Source organism: Pongo pygmaeus, chromosome 4, assembly GCF_028885625.2.
Source record: "Pongo pygmaeus isolate AG05252 chromosome 4, NHGRI_mPonPyg2-v2.0_pri, whole genome shotgun sequence".
NCBI lineage: Eukaryota > Metazoa > Chordata > Mammalia > Primates > Hominidae > Pongo > Pongo pygmaeus.
In genome coordinates, this window is record NC_072377.2 from 123,811,693 (window position 1) to 123,831,497 (window position 19,805).

Genomic DNA, 19,805 nt, shown 5'->3' on the forward strand with positions numbered 1-19,805 from the left:
CATCAGGGATATTGGACTTCAGTTTTCTTTTTTTTGTTGTTTTGTCCTTGTCTGGTTTGGGTATCAGTATAATGCCCACCTCATAGAATGAATTTGGAAGAAATCTGTTCCCCCCTTTCAATTTTTTGAAATAGTTTGAGAGGAATTTGTATTAGTTCTTCAAATGTTTGGTAAAATTCAGCAGTGAAGCTGTCTGATACTGCTCTTTTCTTTCTTGGAAGACTTTTTATACCTGCTTCAATCTTGTTCCTTGTTATTGACCTGTTCAGATTTTCTATTTTTTCTGAGTTGAATCTTGGTAGTAGGTTATATGTCTATGTCCAGTTTTCCTCTAGTTTGTTGGCATAAAGTTGTTCATAGTAGTCTTTAATGATCTTTTTTATTTCTGTGGTATCAGTTGTAAATGTCTTTTTTTCATTTCTGATTTTATTTGTGTCTTCTCTTTTTTTCTTAGTCTAGCTAATGAATTGCCAGTTTTGTTTATCTTTTCAAAAAACCAACTTTTTGTTTCAGTGACCTTCTGTAATTTTTTAGTCTCAATTTTGTTTATTTCTTCTCTTTATTAATTCTATCTACTGATTTTGGATTTGGTTCTTGCTTTTCTAGTTCTTTGAGATGCATTTTTAGATTGTTTATTTGAATTCTTTCTACTTTTCCAATGTAGGCGTTTATTGCTATAGGCTTTCCTTTTAGTACTCCTTTTGCTGTATTTCATAGGCTTTGGTATATTGTGTTTTTATTTTCATTTGTTTCAAGAAATGTTTAAATTTTCTTCTTAATTTCTTTGCTACCCATTGGTTATTCAGGAATATGTTGTTTAGTTTGCATGTATTTGTACTGTGTCCAGAGTTCTTGTTATTGATTTCTAGTTTTTCTTCATTGTGGTTAGAAAACCAAAATCATATCAAATAAAAAATTTATTGAGGCTTATTTTGTGGCCTAACTTATGGTCTGTCGTGGAGAATGTTCCATGTGCTGATGTGTATCTGCAGCTGTTGGATCAAATGTTCTGTTAACTTCTGTTAGGACCATTTCATTTCTAGAGCAGTGGTCTTTCTGGTCCATTTTGTTTATAGAGCAGTTTAAGTGCAAAGTTTCTTTGTTGATTTTCTTTCTTGGTGATCTGCCCAATGCCATGAGTGAGGTATTGAAGTCCCCAACTATTATTGTGTTGAAGTCTATCTTTCTCATTAGATCTGGTAGCATTTGCTTTATATATCTGGGTGTTCCAGTGTTGAGTGCATATATATTTACAACTGTTATGTCCTCTTGCTGAAATGATACCTTCATCTTTATATAATGACCTTGTTTTTCTCTTTGCACTGTTTTTGACTTAAAGTCTGTTATATCTGATGTAAGTATATAGTTGACTCTTGAACAACATAGGTTTGAATTGTGCAGGTTCACTTATACATTTATATTTTAAAAACCAAACATCAATAGAAAATACAATATTCATAGGATGTGAAATTTGCATATATGGAGGGCCTACTTTTTGTATACATGGGTTTCACAGGGTCCAACTTCAGGACTTGAGTAGGCACAGATTTTGATTCACGTGGAGTGTCCTGGAACAAATGCTTTGTATATACTGAGTTATGAATGTAGTTATTCTGCCTATTTTTGGTTTCTATTTGTATAGAATATCTTTTTCTATCCTTTCATTTTCAGTCTGTGTGTGTCTTTACAAGTAAAGTGAGTTTCTTGTAGGTAGTATATAGTTGAGTATTTAAAAAAAATCTATCCAGCCAATCTCTTTATCTTTTAATTGGGAAATTTAATTCATTTATATGCAAGATAAATAGGCAAGAACTTCTGTCATTTGGTTGTTTTCTGTTTTTTTTGTATGTTCTTTGTTCCTTTCTTTATCTTTTATTGTCTATCTCTTCAGTTTGGTGGTTTTTTTGTAGTGATGAAATTGGATTCTTTTCCCTTTCTTATTTGTGTATCTGCTCTGCCAGTGAGTTTTAAGCTTTCATATGTTTTCATGATGGTAGTTCATCCTTTCACTTCCAGATGTAGGACTCCCATAAGCATTTCTTTTAAGACTGGTCTAGTGGTGATAAATTCTCTCAGTTTTTTCTTGTCTGAGAAAGACTTTGTTTCTCCTTTATTTCTGAAGGATAGCTTGCTGGAGTAGTGTTCTTGGCTGGCAGGTTTTTTTTTTTTTTTTTTCTTTCAGCATTTTGAATGTTATCATTCCATTCTCTCCTGGCTTGTAATGTTTCTGCAGATAAATCTGCTGTTAGTCTAATAAGTCTTATATGTGACTTGATGCTTTTTTCTTGCTGTTTTTAATATTCTTTTTGTCTTTGACTTTTGTTTTATGAGAATGTGCTTTGGAGAGGACATTTTTGGGTTGAATCCATTCGAAGACCTTTGAGTTTCCTGGATATGGATGTCCATCTTTCTTTCAGGACTTGAGAGTTTTCAGCTAAAATGTTTTCTGTGCCCAACTTCGCTCCTTCTCTAACTCTCAATATGTAAAAATTTGTTTACTTAATGGTGTCCCATTACTACCATAGGCTTTCTTCATTCTTTTTTATGTTTTTCTCTTTCCTTTTTTTTTTTTTTTTTTTTGGTCTGACTGGGTTATTTCAAAAGACCTGTCTTTGAGTTTAAATATTCTTTCTTTTGCTTGATGTAGTCTGTTGTTGAAGCTTTCAATTGTATTTTTAAATTTCATTCATTGAATTCTTGTTTTTTTTTTTTTTTTCTTTTTCCTATCAGATGGGCAATGTGCTTATTTCATGACAAAGTTTGAGGGAGGCACATCTTACACATGAATGTGAACACTCAGTCATCACACTTTATTCATTGTATTCTTAAGCTCTGTTTTTTTTAATGATTATATATCTTTTTGTTGAATTTCTCATTTAGATCATGAATTGTTTTTCTGATTTTCTTGTATTATCTATCTATATTTTTCTTGTATCTCACTGGATTTCCTTAAGATCATCATTTTGAATTCCCTTTCAGGAATTTTGTAGATTTTCTTCTATTTAGGTTTGTTACTGGAGAGTTGTGTTTCTTTGGAGGTGTTGTATTTCCTTGTTTTTTCATGTTTCTTTCTTTTTTTTTAACTTAAAAAAAGTGTTTAAAGAAAGGTATCTCTTTATTTTTATTTCTTTATTTATCTACCTAGAGACAGGGTCTCACTCTGTTGCCCAGGCTGGAGTACAGTGGCGCGATCTCGGCTCACTGCAACCTCTGCCTCCTGGTTCAAGCAATTCTCCTGCCTCAGCCTCCTTAGTATTTGGGACTACAGGTGTCCACCACCACGCCTGGCTAATTTTTGTTATTTTTAGTAGAAATGCGGTTTCATTATGTTGGCTATACTGGTCTTGAACTCCTGACCTCAAGTGATCCACCTGCCTCGGCCTCCCGAAGTGCTGGGATTGCAGGCATGAGCCACTGCACCTGGCCTGTTTTTCCGTATTTCTTTTGTTCCTACATTGATATTTGTGTGTCTAGTAGAACAGTCATATCTTCCACTTTTATGAATTAACTTTTGTAGGGAAAGACTTTTTTCTCTATATATCAGTTAGGTTAGGTGTTTGGTTTAGCTTCTGGTTGGGCACAGATGTGTAATTGCCTTGTGATTTCTTTGGCTGTAATCAACATCAGCAGTGTCTGTATGTGCCTCAGTGGCCTTGACTTTGGTGTTTGTGGAGACAGTGGCACGGTTTTGCTGGGAACAGGGATTGCCAGATGGGTTAGTTGTCAGTCCCTGGTGGATGAGCATGGTGCATGGTAGATCCTCCATGGGAGGGGGAAGGGTTGCTGGTGGTGTCAGTTGTCTTGGTCCATATGGGGCACATGTGGCACATGGTTGCTGTACTGCTAGATAGGTCATGGTTGCTTGAGGTGATAGATGCTGGCCAGGCTAATTCTCAGTCTCTGGGGAATGAGTATGTTAGCCTTTCTCTTCCTGGTGGCAGTGTCCCCATTGTACTTGAATGTCTGTTTTTTTTTTGAAGTGTAGGGTGCTGCATGGACTCAGGTGCTGAGGTCATAGTGGTACCACTGAAACTAGTTGTGGTGATGATCCTGCAGCCTTCTGTGTGGGCATGGTGGGATGATGGCAGATGGCACCCCTAGGATGTGGAGGTGTCTGGGCTATTGACCTCCAGGTCACAATGCACACCACCAGTGGTTCCATTCCCAAAATGGTGTCATACTATAACAGCTTGGGTCTCATGGAATGGGGAGGACTCAGCTTGTGTTCCTTTTCAGGAGCAATTCAGCTGTGTATACTCCAGGCAGGTTCTTATACTGAGCTCAGGGTCTGTAATTGCAGGTATTTGTGATGGTAATGGTGACTCTTGGGTATCCCCCACTTAACCTTTTGCCCACAATGGGAAGTCCCTGTAAGCTATAAGCTGATTCCGTCTGGATGCTTCACTTCCCCCTCTAAGCTGCCATGCAGAGTTTCTGTGCCTCAGAGGGTTTTTGTCACTTCCTTGCTGAATTTTCATGTTCTCTCTTAGACATTCTACCTGGAGTGCTGTTATTTGTTGTTTTGATCCTTCTCTGCGAAGGAGACAAGGATTGGGCACCTCTAGTTGGCCATCTTGATGACATCTAACCAGTATTTTTCTAGTTAAGATTTTAATTTCTGTGATTTCGCTCTGGTGATAGTGGGATTGCTGAATGGGTCAGTGTCAATTTAGTGGTCTCTAATGTAGAGGTTTGTTTGAGATAAATTTACCCCAATATTATTTAACTGTCCATGATTGATCTCAATAAATTATTTATCGAGCTTTCAATGCTTGCCTGCCTGGTTGTGCTTTGTAAAATTTCCACTTGGGGGTAGTGTTTTATTGCACAATCAAACAATGCTTTCTTCACTTAAGTATCACGTTTTCTAATTTGCTTTTGAACTTTCTTGTGCTTAAAAAGGGTCATAAAAGACTGTTAGCTGTCTTAAAATCTTGATTTTTTAACTGGTTGTTTCCTGTCTTTGAATAATTGCATTGAAATGAACAATTAATAAGAATTCAGTCTTTTGAGAATCCTAACACTTTTTCCATCTCTTGAGGGATAATATAAGCCTCTTTCTATTATTTTGTGTCTTGTAACACTTTTATTTTCAATAAGACTTATCATATTATACTGTCAGAAAAAAATCTCAGTCCACATTTTGAAAAACTCATTTCCTGTTTTTAAAAAGTTAAGTGAAAATATATATGCCTTAGCTGATTTTAGGCGTTGGCTTTTTCTCCATATTATCCCATTACTTATTTATCCAATTCCACTTTCAACTCTCACACCAGTTTTAAAAAGAGCAGTTTTTCAGAAGAAAAAAAAATCTTGTTTAAAAAAATTGTGTTAATCATAACTATTACATTTTCATATATACCATTATGCTATTTATTAATTAGTAACTTTTTTATTGTTATAGCTTTCAAAATCTGCAATAACCCTATGGAGAAGATCATTTCACAATGCAGATTCTTTGTTTCAAGTAATTCTCTTAAGTTCTGTTTTTCCAAGTTACTTGGCATTTATCTATGTATCTTTTTATTAGTTTTTGCATGTTATTTTGTAAATTTTTTCATAAATTATTGTGTAAATTAACTTTGTTATTTGTTCTTATTTGATTATGTTGGCTTGGATATTTACTTTATGCTAAAATCTGTGTATTACTGTGGCCATCGCATACTTAACTTTCAATAGATTATAAACTCTTTGAGGGCAAACACCATTCTTATACATTTGTGTGTCCCTCTGTAGATTTTCTTGCAAATAGTAAATTATCAATTAATGTTTGTAAATATATAATTGGATATAGGGAGATGTTATATGGTAAGTGTGATCAGTTAAACATATGAACATGGAGTTATGGTATAAATTAGTGACTAAACATATGTTTCTGTATGTAATTTTTGACCTCTTTTGATAAATAGTTTTCATTTCTTTCATTTTAGACACTGTGTGTTGTAAAAACTTAAAATATGATTTTCTAATATTTTAAGCTCATGCATGTTTCTTTTAAAATCACCATTCTTATACATAAAGACTTTCTTATGGAGAAGATATTTCAACATTGTATGCTTAATCTTTAAAAACTTTTTTACTGCGGTAAGAATACTTAACGACATCTATCCTCTTCACAAGATTTTAAGTGTACAATATAGTATTGTTATAGGTATGTTGTATAGCCGATCTGTAGAACTTATTTATCTTGCATAATTGAAACTTTTTTTTTTTTTTTTGAGACAGAGTTTCCACTCTGCTGCCCAGGCTGGAGTGCAGTGGCATGATCTCAGCTCACTGCAACCTTTGCCTTCTGGGTTCAAGCAATTCTCCTGCCTCAGCCTCCTGAGTAGCTGGGATTACAGGTGTGCATCATCATGCTCAGCTAATTTTTGGATTTTTAGTAGAGACGGTGTTTCACCATGTTGGCCAGGCTGGTCTTGAATTCCTGACCTCAGGTGATCCACCCGCCTCGACCTCCCAAAGTGTTGAGATTACACGCGTGTGCCACCGCGCCCGGCCCAACGTAATCGAAATTTTATACCCATTGGTTAGCAACTCTCCATTTCCAGCATCTCACTAGTTCCTGGCAACCATCATTCTATTTTCTGATTCTATGAGTTTTGATATTTTAGATACCTCACGTAAGTGGAATCATGCCAGTATTTGTCCTTTTGTGACTCACTTTTTTCGTTTAACATAGTGTCTTCAGAGTTTATTCATATTATCACATATTGCAGTATTTTATTCTTTTTAAATGCAGAATTATGTTGCATTGCATGTATATACCCCATTTTCTTTATTCATTCACCTATCCATGGACATTTAGGTTGTTTCCACATCTTAGCTATTGTGAATTGTGTTGCAGTGAACATTGGAGTGCTAATATCCTGTGATATTTGAAGAGAATTTCAAGTCAGTTTTTCTTCTGATTTCAGTTCTTTTGGATAAAGACGTGGAAGTAGGATTGATCAATCTCATAGTAGTTTTGTTTTCCTGTGTATTTAATCTTAAAGTGATTTTCACATTTTTCTTTTCTTTTGCTGAAAAGTGGGTTGAATCATTTTTTTTTTTTTTAACTTTTCTTCCCTGCTTATTTTTTTTTTTTTTTTCTGGAAAGGGTCTTGCTCTGTTGCCCAGGCTGGAGTGCAGTGGCATGATCATAGCTCACTGCAGCCTTGATTTCCCAGGTTCAAGCAATCCTCCCACCTCAGCCTCCCAAGTAGCTGGGACTACAGGTACATGCCATAATGCCCAACTAATTATTTTGGTTTTTATTAGAGATGAAATCTTGCTATGTTGCCCAGGCTGGTGGTCTTAGACTCCTGAGCTCAGGCAGTCCTCCCACCTTAGCCTCCCAAAGTGCTGGAATTACAGGTATAAGCCACCATGCCCAGTCTTTTTCACTTTTTGAAAGAGGAAAAACACCACACAGTTAAAAATTTCATGAGAAGAACCTGTGTTTAAATATTTTTGCTCTTTCTTTATGTCTGTATTCAAAAATGAAGAGGAATGTTTTGAAAATGACTGTGTTGTGTTTAGTAAGATGGGATAGGGTAGGAAGGAATTGGGCAGATGACTGAAGAGATGTGCTAGTAATTAGAATTTCATTTTCCACACACACACAACACACACACATTTTGAAAGTCTAGAATAATTAATTGTTGTTTGCTTGTTTTTGCATTACAGTGAATGATTTGGGAGGGGACTTCAAAGGAGTTGGTAAAGGCTCCTTAGCTGCTGATAAGGTTGTTGAAGAAATAAGAAGGAGAGGTGGAAAAGCAGTGGCCAACTATGGTATGGTATTTGAGAGAACTATACTATTTATTTTCCTTCAACTAATGCTATTTGTCACATTAATAATCTTTGAGCAAATATCTCAGTATTCCAGTATAATTATGATTTTCTAAGTCTGCCAAAGTTCTCTGACTACATATTTTATATATGTGAGAATTTTTAAAACTTTTAATGTAGACTATTTCATGATTCTAACCTTTGTTCTATTGTTTACTATTTTTATTAGTGAGCACATGATATAATTAGTAAATTATTGTAGATATGGATATGTTCTTCTAAGTTCTGTTGGGTGAATAGTATCTGTTGTGTACTCTGACCCACAGAATTTAGAAGTCCTTTGGAAGGAAGGTTGCCGAAATTTCATACAAATTTTCCTTTCCCTCAGATTCAGTGGAAGAAGGAGAGAAGGTTGTGAAGACAGCCCTGGATGCTTTTGGAAGAATAGGTGATGTTTCTTTGTGTTATGGCTCTTATGGAGCAACTTCTACCTTCCTAATGAAATATTTTTAAGTTGACTTTCATTTACTAAACAGATACCTCTTTCCTCATAATCACATTTTAAAATTTGATTTATAAGTTGATTATTTTACTTATTTCATAAAGGGCTTAATTGAGTTGGCAATTTTATGGACATAGTGTTGAGTTTGTTTTTTTGCACCTTAAGTGCTTTAAAAAACTTATGAGCATTTACTCAGTGCCCTTTTTAAAATAATTCAGTTAAACCTCAAAGATGTTTATAAGATTAAAAAAATAAACCAATATTTTGGCAATAGAGGACCCAGTGGATTCTTTTGGATAATTATAATAATTTGGATTAAAATGATCCAATATCTTTCAAATTACTTAAGATGATTTCTCTATAATAAAAATCTCAATTTTTAAGAAGTATTTCAAATAAATTGTTGAGTTTGTTATTTCTGTAGCTAATCTTCCCAGTTTAGTCCCACACACTCTTTTATTTAACTACTAGATGGAGACATCATAGAAGGTAAGCCCAACATGTTTACAATCTGAGAAACATTACTTATTCTTAATTGAATGTGCTCTCCCTTTTTTGTTTGGTCTGTTACATTTATTTTTCTAATTATGTTTGATTGAACTCATAAGAACCATGTTCACATATCATCTGACAGGGATAGAAACCACAAAAATGTGAAATCACTTGGTGAAAATAGCCACAAGAGGGCTGAACCTTAAAAAATAATTATTTTCTTTCATAGTGAGAAAATAATTATGTATCAAGATAAGGCATCAGTTTGTAACTCTAATGGTTTTCTTTTTGGACTTTTTAGTTTTGAGTGGCAAGGGAAAAATCTAACTTTAACTTGCTAAGTGAATTTTGAGGTTAAGTGTAGAATGGCTTATAGTTCTGATTCCTTAGAACCTAAGAGTTGTAAAATGGCTAATTCTATAAATAAGTGGATAGAATTTTGATAGAGAGATGGGAAAATTTATAGATATTAGTTTGAGAGGAAGGTGCTTGATATAATGTGATACTTAGGCTTTTGTGAGTCAATTTTTTTGATATAGGTATAGACTTTTGTTTTGATAGCACTCTTTACCTATTATATTTACTTTTTCATGGTTAAAAAAAGCCAGTTTTGGGAGAAATGTGAGTTGTAAGCAAATGCAAACTAATATGCTTGCTTTTAGATGTGACTTGGATCTTTTTATATTGTAGATGTTGTGGTCAACAATGCTGGGTGAGTATTTCTTTTTCATTTTTAGTGATGTGTATATAATTTTTTTAAAAAGCATATACTTTCCTCCTTTTACACTATACAACATTGATTTTTTAGAATTCTGAGGGATCGTTCCTTTGCTAGGATAAGTGACGAAGACTGGGGTAAGTTGTTTTTAATATGTCTCTGGGGAACATACTTATCCATTTAGCCTTTTTAGTATTTGACAAATTTATACATTTAAGGAAAAACCTGCTTCTATCTACTTTTGCTGCTAATATAAATGATGAGTAAGCTGTATACTGAAAACAATGAATAGTTAGAAGTAGCCTCTTTTAGAAAACATTTAATATGTTTAAAAAATGTTAAATCATTTGTTTAGAAGTTATCTAAAAGGAGTTTATTTCTTCAGGTTTCCCTCTCCCCTCTTTTTCTCCTTAAGAGGTTGTCAGCATTTTCTAGCAGTATTAACTCTTAACAGCCTTTAACGTGCTTATCCAGCTGTGTGAATCTTTTTCAAGAACAGGAGCAGGATATGTAAGGGAGTCTAGTGCACTAAAAATGATGGAGATCTTAGGTTAGGACAAAACCTGGATATAATTTTGAAGCTTCTAGTAAATAGGAAAGTTTTCCATTCTTTCTGAATTGGAAAGATTGAGTTTAGATAATAACAAATCACAGTTAAGAATTTTTTTTTTCTTTTGCTCCTCTTTGTCCTTACTTTCATTGGCCATCAGAACTAAAATGGACAGTGGTGGCTGAGACAGTGGGAGGCATGGCAACTGAGGTGAAACAATTGTATCATTGTTTATAGAGTGTGTTTTGGGGGAATATTGCCTGACCGTCTTTTGGAAGAAGAGTTAATATCTTTGATTTAGAATTAAGCTAAGAAGAGCTTTTAGTTTCTGCTTCCCTTGTAACAACTGGGGTAAAAAAGAAGCTGAGAAAGATAGGATTTGCTGGCAAAGGGGGCCTATGTTGGTGCTTTTCTTGGTGCTGCAATGGGACTGAGGTATTTCCTTCTCTGATTCCATCCTACTAAGCCCACTACTCCTGACTACTCTTCTCCCTCTCTTTTTTTTTTTAGTTCCTTTTTTCACTCTTACATTCTTCTTCTGATATACACATGAAAACATTTGTTTTACCAAAAATAAGTAAGAATGCTTAAAAATCTTGACAATTAAAATCTAGAATTGTCTGAATGTTTCATAAGTGGTCTGTTCATTAGATCGAAATCTGTGAAAACAGGCCTCTCACTCATTTGCAAATGGTAACAATAGGGATCTAGCGAGTATTTTGTAAATATTTCTTAATGAGCTATGTGGTTTATGATTATGCTTTAACTGATGTTAGTGTTGAGTGCCAGTTATATTTATAAAAATCTTGGATTTTATATTAGCAAATTTTTATATAAAGTAGGCATAAATAAGGGCGTAGCATTATATTTAGATGTGTATAGGTATTACATTAATTTTACAAATTATGAGGAAAGCTGTTGTAGTTCTAGGTGTGAAGTATTGATTAGTAGCATAACTGGAACAAAGGCAAAATATACTCATTGGGGTGTGACAGTAGGTGATTTTATACATTAGGTATAAAATGAACATCTTTGTATAAATACAACATGGCTTATGTTGATTCTCAGACATGCCTATCTAAGTTTTCACAAAATATTTAATAAAAATAATTTATTGTTTTAGATATAATCCACAGAGTTCATTTGCGGGGTTCATTCCAAGTGACACGGGCAGCATGGGAACACATGAAGAAACAGAAATATGGAAGGTAGAGTTGCATGTGGTTGTCAAGGGGGATTGAAGATGTTGTGTCTGGTGGTTCTTGTGTACAGGGGAAGATTATGTGAAGTGTTGTGAAATGATTTATGACATTGAGGAATATGTACAGGCTTTTAACATATGGTTTTGGCACATACCCTCATTAAACTGGTATAATTTAGTCACAGATTGGCTGAGCTGGAAAGCTTTATATTTATTTTTTACCTCTTTTTGTTATTAAAGATTTTCTTGCTGCTCTCTGGCAATTGTTATTTTATTTTGAGACATAGTTTCATTCTTGCCCAGGCTGGAGTGCAGTGGCATGAACATGGCTCACTGCAGCCTTACCTCCTGGGCTCAAGCAGTCCTCCCACCTCAGCCTCCCAAGTAGCTGGGACTGCAGGTATGTGCCACCACGCCTGGCTAATTTTTTAATTTTTTGGTAGAGACAGTATCTCATTTTGTTCCCCAGGCTGGTCTCAAACTCTTGCGCCCAAGTAATCTTCCTGCCTTAGTTTCTGGCATTTTAGAAAATAGTACACACATTGAGGATTCGGCTATACCTTATTCTGTAACCCGAATATTATTTCATGTCTTACCAGCTGGGGAGAGATGAATGGCTATTCCCTGCTGGCTGGTACGAGTCAGACGTGAGTTAGTCTTTATAAACTGTTTAGGAACTGTAGGACCCCTCATGATTGCTCCTAGATAAGTAACTCATTGTGGCAGTGCTAGTACGCTTTAGTCCATGTCCTCTGTTGCACTCTAGTGCTGAGGTCATTCCTGTTACTTTAGGATTCATACATACCTAATAGAAACAAATTGCTTGTGATGCCTGTTTTTGTTGGAGATTTCTAGTTTATCCTGGTCCTAACAGTTTCTGAAAATAAATAATATGATTTATTTTACTTAGCCTAAGTAGAGTGAGTGAGGTTGGGTCAGATTTTGAGATGGCATTGTTTTAATGAGGCATTTAATATTATTCAGAAAGGGAGAGAGGCAAAGTGATGAGGACTGAAAAATTAGAACTGTTCGATTTAATATTTCTTGCTAAAATTTTAACATATGTTACCAGGTTATTTTGTGGTTGTAAAGCATAAGTCTAAGATCATTTGGTTCTGGCCAGAGAATCTTTTTAAAACAGTTAAATCTTGTAGTTGAATTTTGAGAGATTACTTATATATTAATATTATTTTAGATACATAAATCATGATCGTAAGAAGCTAATGACAGTACACATAGTTGCTTTTGATAGGTGCAATAGTACCAAAACAGAGTTAGAGTTGCAATGTTATCAAATTATGGAAAAGATGATATTGAGAGATTGATTTTCTTTTTAGGATTATTATGACTTCATCAGCTTCAGGAATATATGGCAACTTTGGCCAGGCCAATTATAGTGCTGCAAAGTTGGGTCTTCTGGGCCTTGCAAATTCTCTTGCAATTGAAGGCAGGAAAAGCAACATTCATTGTAACACCATTGCTCCTAATGCGGGATCACGGATGACTCAGACAGTTATGCCTGAAGGTAAGTAAGCAAGCTTATATTTTTCAGTGCTGTTACTTACAAATCTATGTGGAGTGAGCTTTGCAAAAGTATTTAATTTTCTGAATACTTAAAAATTATTATTTTTTTAAATTTCAAAAGCATTATCTGTAAATTGTGTTCATTGTGGAAAATTTACAAAAGCACAAAGGAAAAAATAAAAAATGACCCATAATTCTACCACATCGATAAAAACTTTCATTCTTTTTCTCTGCATAGATATTCATAATTTTTTTTTTTTTTTTTTACAGAATGGGGTAATATTCTTCCTGTTTCATAATAATTATTGTAAAAATAGATTTTTTTTTAGAGCAGTTCTAGATTTACAGAAAAATTGTACAGAGAATTCTTCTATACTTTACCTCCCACAGTTTCCCCTGTTATTAACATCTTTGGTCAGAGTGGTATATTTATTACAGTTGATGAACCAGTATGGAGCCATTATGATAAGCTAAAGTTCGTCGTTTACACTGGGATTCACCCTTTGTGTTGTACGAATGTATGGGTTTTCACAAATGCATAAAGTTATGTATCCACTGTTATAATGTCATGCAGAATGGTTTTACTGCCCTAAAAATCCCCTGTGCTTCACCTGTTTGTCTCTCCCTTTTCTTCCTGAATTCTCAGGGATTGAAGCTCATTTCTTTTTATTGTTCAGTAATATTCCATGGTATGAATATACTACAATTTGTTTATTCATACATCTATTGAGGGAGATCTTGGTTGCTTCCAGTTTTTGGCACTTATTAATAAAGCTGCCATAAGCATTCATGTGCAGGTTTTTGTGTGGGCATAAGTTTTTAAGTCGTTTAGGTAAATACCATGGAGTGTGATTGCTGGATGGATGCTATGATAAGACTAGGTTTAGCTTTGTAAGAAATTGCCAAACTATCTTCCAAAATGGTTGTGTCATTTTGCATTCCCACCAGCAATTAATGAGAGTTCTTGTTGCTCCACATCCTCGCCAGCATTTTTTATTGTCAGCATTTTGGATTTTAGGTTTTCTAATAGATATGTAGTGACATCTTATTGTTTTAATTTTGCACTTACCTAGTGACATATGGTATTGAGCATTTTTTTCCTGTGCTTATTTGGCATTTATTTGTCTTTTTTGTTGAGATGTCTATTCACATCTTTCACCCATTTTTAAATTGGATTGTTTGTTTTCTTGAATTTTAAAGGGTTCTTTGTATATTTTAGAAACAAGTCCTTTATCAGATATATGTTTTAGAAATTTTTTTTTCAGTCTGTGGCTTGTTATCAGGGGACCTGCCCCGATAATCACGTAGGTTCTTTTCTATTTTCCTAAGCGTCGGCTGGCTTGAGAAATAAAGGGACAGAGTACAAAAGAGAGAAATTTTAAAGCTGGGCGTCCGGGGGAGACATCACACGTTGGTAGGATCCGTGATGCCCCACAAGCCACAAAAACCAGCAAGTTTTTATTAGGGATTTTCAAAAGGGGAAGGAGTGTGCGAATAGGTGTGGGTGACAGACATCAAGTACTTAACAGGGTAATAAGAATATCACAAGGCAAGTGGAGGCAGGGCGAGATCACAGGACCACAGGACCAAGGCGAAATTAAAATTGCTAATGAAGTTTCGGGCACCATTGTCATTGATAACATCTTATCAGGAGACAGGGTTTTGAGATCAACCAGTCTGACCAAAATTTATTAGGTGGGAATTTCCTCTTTCTAATAAGCCTGGGAGCGCTATGGGAGACTGGTGTTTATTTCACCCCTGCAGTCTCAACCATAAGAGACAGGTATGCCCCGGGGGGGCCAGTTCAGAGACCTACCCCTAGGTGGGCATTCTCTTTCTCAGGGACATTCCATGCTGAGAAAAAGAATTCAGCAATATTTCTCCCATTTGCTTTTGAAAGAAGAGAAATATGGCTCTGTTCTTCCCGGCTCACCAGTGGTCAGAGTTTAAGGTTCTCTCTCTTATTCCCTGAACAATTGCTGTTATCCTGTTCTTTTTTCAAGGTGCTCAGATTTCATATTGCACAAACACACATGCTGTACAATTTGTGCAGTTAATGCAATTATCACATAGTCCTGACGCGACATACATCCTCCTCGGCTGACAGGATTAAGAGATTAAAGTAAAGACAGGCATAGGAAATCACAAGGGTATTGATTGGGGAAGTAATAAGTGTCCATGAAATCTTTACAATTTATGTTTAGAGATTGCAGTAAAGACAGGCATAAGAAATTACAAAAGTATTAATTTGGGGAACCAATAAATGTCCATAAAATCTTCACAGTCCATGTTCTTCTGTCATGGTTTCAGCCGGTCTCGCTGTTTGGGGTCCCTGACTTCCCGCAACAGCTTGTCTTTCTGTTCTCTTAATCTCCTTTACTTTTGAAGGATAAGTTCATTGGATACAGAATTCTCAGTTGGTGGTTTTTTCTTTCAACACTTTAAATACAGGCATATCTTGGAGATGTTGCAGGTTTGATTGTAGATCACCACAATAAAGCTAAGATTGTAATAAAGCAAGTCATATAAATTTTTTGGTTTCTCAGTGCATGTAAAAGTTATATTTACACTATGCTGTAGTTTCTTAAATGTGCAATAGCATTATGTGTAGATCTAAACCATATACATGCCTTAATTAAAAACCACTTCATTGTTAAAAAATGCCAGTATGGATAAATGAAGTGAGCACATGCTGTTGGAAAAATGACGCTGATAGACTTGCCTGATGTAGCGTTGCCACAACCTTCAATTTGTGAAAAACGCAATGTTTACATAGCATAATAAAGTGGAATATAATAAAATGAGATATGCCTGTATTTCACATCACTTTCCTCTTGGTTACATGGTTTCAGAAAGGAAGTGTGACATAATTCTTATCCTTATTCCTCTATAGGTAAGGCATTTTTTTTTCCTCTCTGTCTTCTTCCAAGATTTTCTCCTTATCTTTGGTTTTCTGCAGTTTGCGTATGATGTATTTAGGTGGAGATTTTTGATATTTATGTTGCCTGGTGTCCTCTGAGATTCCTGAGGTTTGGTGTCTGTCATTAATTTTAGAACATTCTCAGCCATCATTCCTTCAAATACTTCTTCAGCTTATTCTCTTTTTCTTCTTCTCGGGTTCTCATTGTATGCATGTTATATCTTTTGTAATTGTCCCACAGTTCTTAGATATTCTGTTCCATTTTTCTCATTCTTTTTTTGCGTTTCCGTGCAGGAAGTTTGTATTGACATATCTTCAAGGTCACTGATTCTTTCTTCATTTCTTTTACGATGGTTTTGATTTCTAGCATTTTCTTTTGATTCTTTCTTAGAGTTTTATCTCTTTGCTTAAAGTAACCATCTGTTCTTGTGTATTATCCACTTTTTCCATTAGAGCCCTAAGCACAGTAATCATAGTTATTTTAAATTCCTTGTCTGGTAATCTCCAAATCTCTGCCATATATGAATCTGGTTCTAATGTTTGTCTCTTTAGCCTGTGCTTTTTCTTGCCTTTTAACATGGGTTGCAATTTTTTTGTTGAAAGTAAAAAATAATACTACTGAGTAATAGCAAGTGAGATTAATAGGCTTTTAGTGTGAGGTTTTATGTTTATCTTGTTAGGAGTTAGGCTGTGTTTATTATTTACTATAGCTATGGGTATCAGAGGCTTCTGTTTCCTCTCTGTTCTTGTTTTTTTATACTCTGTTGTCTTTGAGTTTCCTTAGAAACTCTTTGTTAAATAGAGTTTGTATCTTGGAGCTCTCACTTGTAATTGTTATTATACTGGAGCCCTGTTGATGGAGTGGTAAGGTATTGGGGAGGGGAAGTGTTCTGTACTCTTATTAAATTTCCATTTTTTTAGTGGGTCAGAGTCCTGGGTTGGGACCTTCAGAAGAGTTTTTTAGTCTTTTTTTTCTTTTTTTCTTTTCCTTCCCTCATTTGAGATGGGAAAGCTAGAGAAGTTCCAACTGTCTAATCACTCTTCCCCTAGGTCAGACAAGGCTCTGGTAAAGTAGTTTCTCTTCAGAGCAGGCCTTAAGTAGAATAGAATACTCTGGGCATATTTCAAAATGGTTTCTTCCCCCTTGTCTTGTCCAAAGCATGAGGGGATTTTTCTCTCATCTTCACTGTGTGGTAGGAAATTCTGGAGGTAAAACTTATAAAAGTGTTGGACTCTCCTCCTAAGTTTGGGCCCTCCTAAGATGAAACAAGTCCACATTCAACCTCTAGCAATTTGTCAGTTACTGTTTAAGTGTTCTAACTGCTTGGGCTCTGGAGGCTTCTATCTCAGTAAGCTGGGTTTTCTGAATTTGCCTTTGTCTCCAGTTTTCCTGATGGTGATTTGCCCTGTGACCTGAATTCTCTGGTGCCGATAAGCAGAGTTGTTGATTTTTAGCTTGTTAAGCTTTTATCTTGGTTTGAGGATGGAAGTAACAACTTCCAAGCTCTTTTTATGTTGGAGTGCAAACTGGAAGTCTAATTATTATTATCTTTTCCCATATCATGAACATTTTCCCATTTGATAAAATAGTGCAGGGTATCTTTTAATGGTTGCATTGTATTTTACCTTATTCATGTTCCATAATTTTAAAAAATGCTTTTTATGGTCATAGTTTCTTTGTGTAAAAGAAAAGACTTTTTTGTGTGGCTTTCCAATATACATAAGAGTAAAGAAAGTTAAGAACTGTTTGTACCCATCATTCAGCTTCAGCAAATGGTCAACAGCCAATTTTGTTTCATTTTTTGATCACCTTCTCCCTTTTCTTCTGCAATATTTCAAAGTAAATCCTAGACATTATGTTTTACCTAATGAACACTTGGAAATGAATATCTAACAGATATGGACATTGTAACCACAATGCCATTATCATAACCAAACAGAATAACTTGCCTACCAAATTCATATTAAAATTTTCTTGGTGTCTAGAAAGAGATATTTTTCAAGTTGGTTTATTCCACTAAGGATCCAGACAAGGTCCACAGACATTTTTGTTGTTATAGCTCTTAAGTTTCCTTTAACACATAATAGTTCATCTTCTCTTTTTTTAAAAAAAGTCAAGCTGGACAGGGTGGTTTGTGCCTGTGGTCACAGCTACTTGGAAGGCTGAGGTGAAGGGATTGCTTGAGTCCAGCAATTCGAGGCTACAGTGAGCTACTGTTGCACCTCTGCACTCCAGCCTGGGTAATGGACTGAGACCCTCCCTTAAAAAGAAAAAAAGCTGTTTGTTTGTTTAAGAATCTAGTTCTTTTGTTCTGTAGACTATTCCTCATTCTTGATTTGGGTTGCCTTTTCACCTTTGTGGAAAATCAATCAACTACTTACACCTGGGTCTATTTCTGGCTTCTCTGTTCTATTCCATTGATCTGTGTGCCTGTCCTTTCAGCAATATTATGATGTTTTGATTACTCTAGTTTTATATGAAGTCTTGGAATGAGATAGTGTGAGTCTTTCCACTTTCTTTAAACATTTAAATGGATACTTGAGAGCCTACCTTTATTTACTTATACAATATATATATAATAGTTGACTATGGAGAACTGTGGTTTTTGGTACTCTAGGTTTTTATATATTTTTGAAAAGAAAATCTACATAATACTTTAAAAGTAGCTTCTGTGAAAAGGTACAAAATAACTGATGAAATTATTTTAAAATTAGCTACTCCATGGAACACAAATACTTACGGTACCATATATTTTCCACATTTGAACTAACATTCATTTTAGAACTTGGGATTTGTAATACTACAGCAGTACTTTGCAGCCTTTGCCAAGAGCTGTGTCTAACCAATTTTCTTTAGTGTAGAACACCTATTTGGACCTGAGATCTAATTTTTTCCCCTGTTTCCTTGACAGCAGAGCCATTTTTAAAGCCTCTTATTCTTTAAAAACTCTTTATGTTCTCATAGTCGTGTCAAAGGAATTCTTGTTGAAGAATCATATTATGTGAAAGATATATAATTTATTTGTTTCCTTTTAAGTGTGATACTATATAGACACAAAACAGTATAGGTTACAGATAAGAAATAAAGCATGAAAATGTAATGAATGTTCATGAACTCACTTCTCAACCCAAGAATTGGAACATTGCCAATAACTTGCATCTAACTTTGTACCTTCTTTCTACCCCCCTGCTTCATACCAAGAGACAAACCGCTAGTTAGAATTTGTGCTGATCATCCCTTTGTTAGATTTCTACCTTTAGTCACTTTTGGCCATGGGTTCTAGACTGTTGGGGAAGCAGTATGTTTTCAAGAAAGTACTTAAAACTTCAGGTTTTAAATTTGTTTTTCTTTGGGAATATGCCATCATTTATTTGAACAGATCTGGACCACTAAAGGCATTAGGTAAATGTTTAATCCTTTATGCCTACCATGCTCTAGTAAAAGAAGTTTAGAAAATAAAGTCTACTTTAGGCAAATGACTTAATCTTTCTGGATCTGTTTTCTCTTCCACAAAGTAAGAGAGTTATAGATCATTTTTAAATTTCCTTTAATTTTGGGACTATTATTTCTAGTCCTAAAATTCTATTATTTTTATTCTGCTTTTTTCTTACTCTTTTATAGTTTAGAATATCTGAAAATTTATTTTGACCTGAAGCTTTTCTTCTCCTCCTCTAAAATATTTCCTTATGGGCAATTAAAGGAATTATTTGTTAAAGAACCAGATATTATGAGTAATGTCTGGAGACATTTTTGCTATTTCATTTCCCCTTTGAAATATACTTGATACATGAAAAATAATGTATATGACTTACATGTTTCTTACGTGAAATAAAATAAAACCCTATAATGAGTATCCAGGAACTAACTTTCCAAGCTGTATTAGTTATTTACTGCTCTGCAGTAAACTACTCTAAAACTTGGTGGATTAAAACAGCAAACATTTATTATCTCACTCAATTTCTAGGGTCAGGAATTTAGCCTAGCTAGGAGGTTCTGCTTCTAGGTCTTTAATGATGTTTTAATTAAGATGTTTGCTGGCACTGTAGTCATTTGAAAGCTTGGCTTGGAGGATTTACTTCCAAGCTCATTTGTGCACATGGCAGTTGCCAAGAGGCCTCCGTTCC

The 19,805-nt window shown here is 34.9% G+C and overlaps 1 protein-coding gene and 1 non-coding gene across 2 annotated transcripts in view; one reads left to right on the forward strand and one right to left on the reverse strand.

Moving 5' to 3' along the window:
• HSD17B4 (hydroxysteroid 17-beta dehydrogenase 4) overlaps positions 1-19,805 on the forward strand; it is a 97,573-nt gene that overhangs the window by 13,884 nt on the left and 63,884 nt on the right. The window contains exons 3-8 of the mRNA XM_054488195.2: positions 7,669-7,776; positions 8,162-8,221; positions 9,458-9,479; positions 9,576-9,622; positions 11,159-11,243; positions 12,574-12,761. Coding sequence (XP_054344170.1) covers positions 7,669-7,776; positions 8,162-8,221; positions 9,458-9,479; positions 9,576-9,622; positions 11,159-11,243; positions 12,574-12,761 — 510 coding nt within the window. The remainder of the gene's footprint in view (positions 1-7,668; positions 7,777-8,161; positions 8,222-9,457; positions 9,480-9,575; positions 9,623-11,158; positions 11,244-12,573; positions 12,762-19,805) is intronic.
• Positions 2,725-2,823, reverse strand: LOC129037745 (small nucleolar RNA U13). The gene has a single exon (XR_008502970.1). It is a non-coding gene; the product is annotated as a small nucleolar RNA U13 (small nucleolar RNA).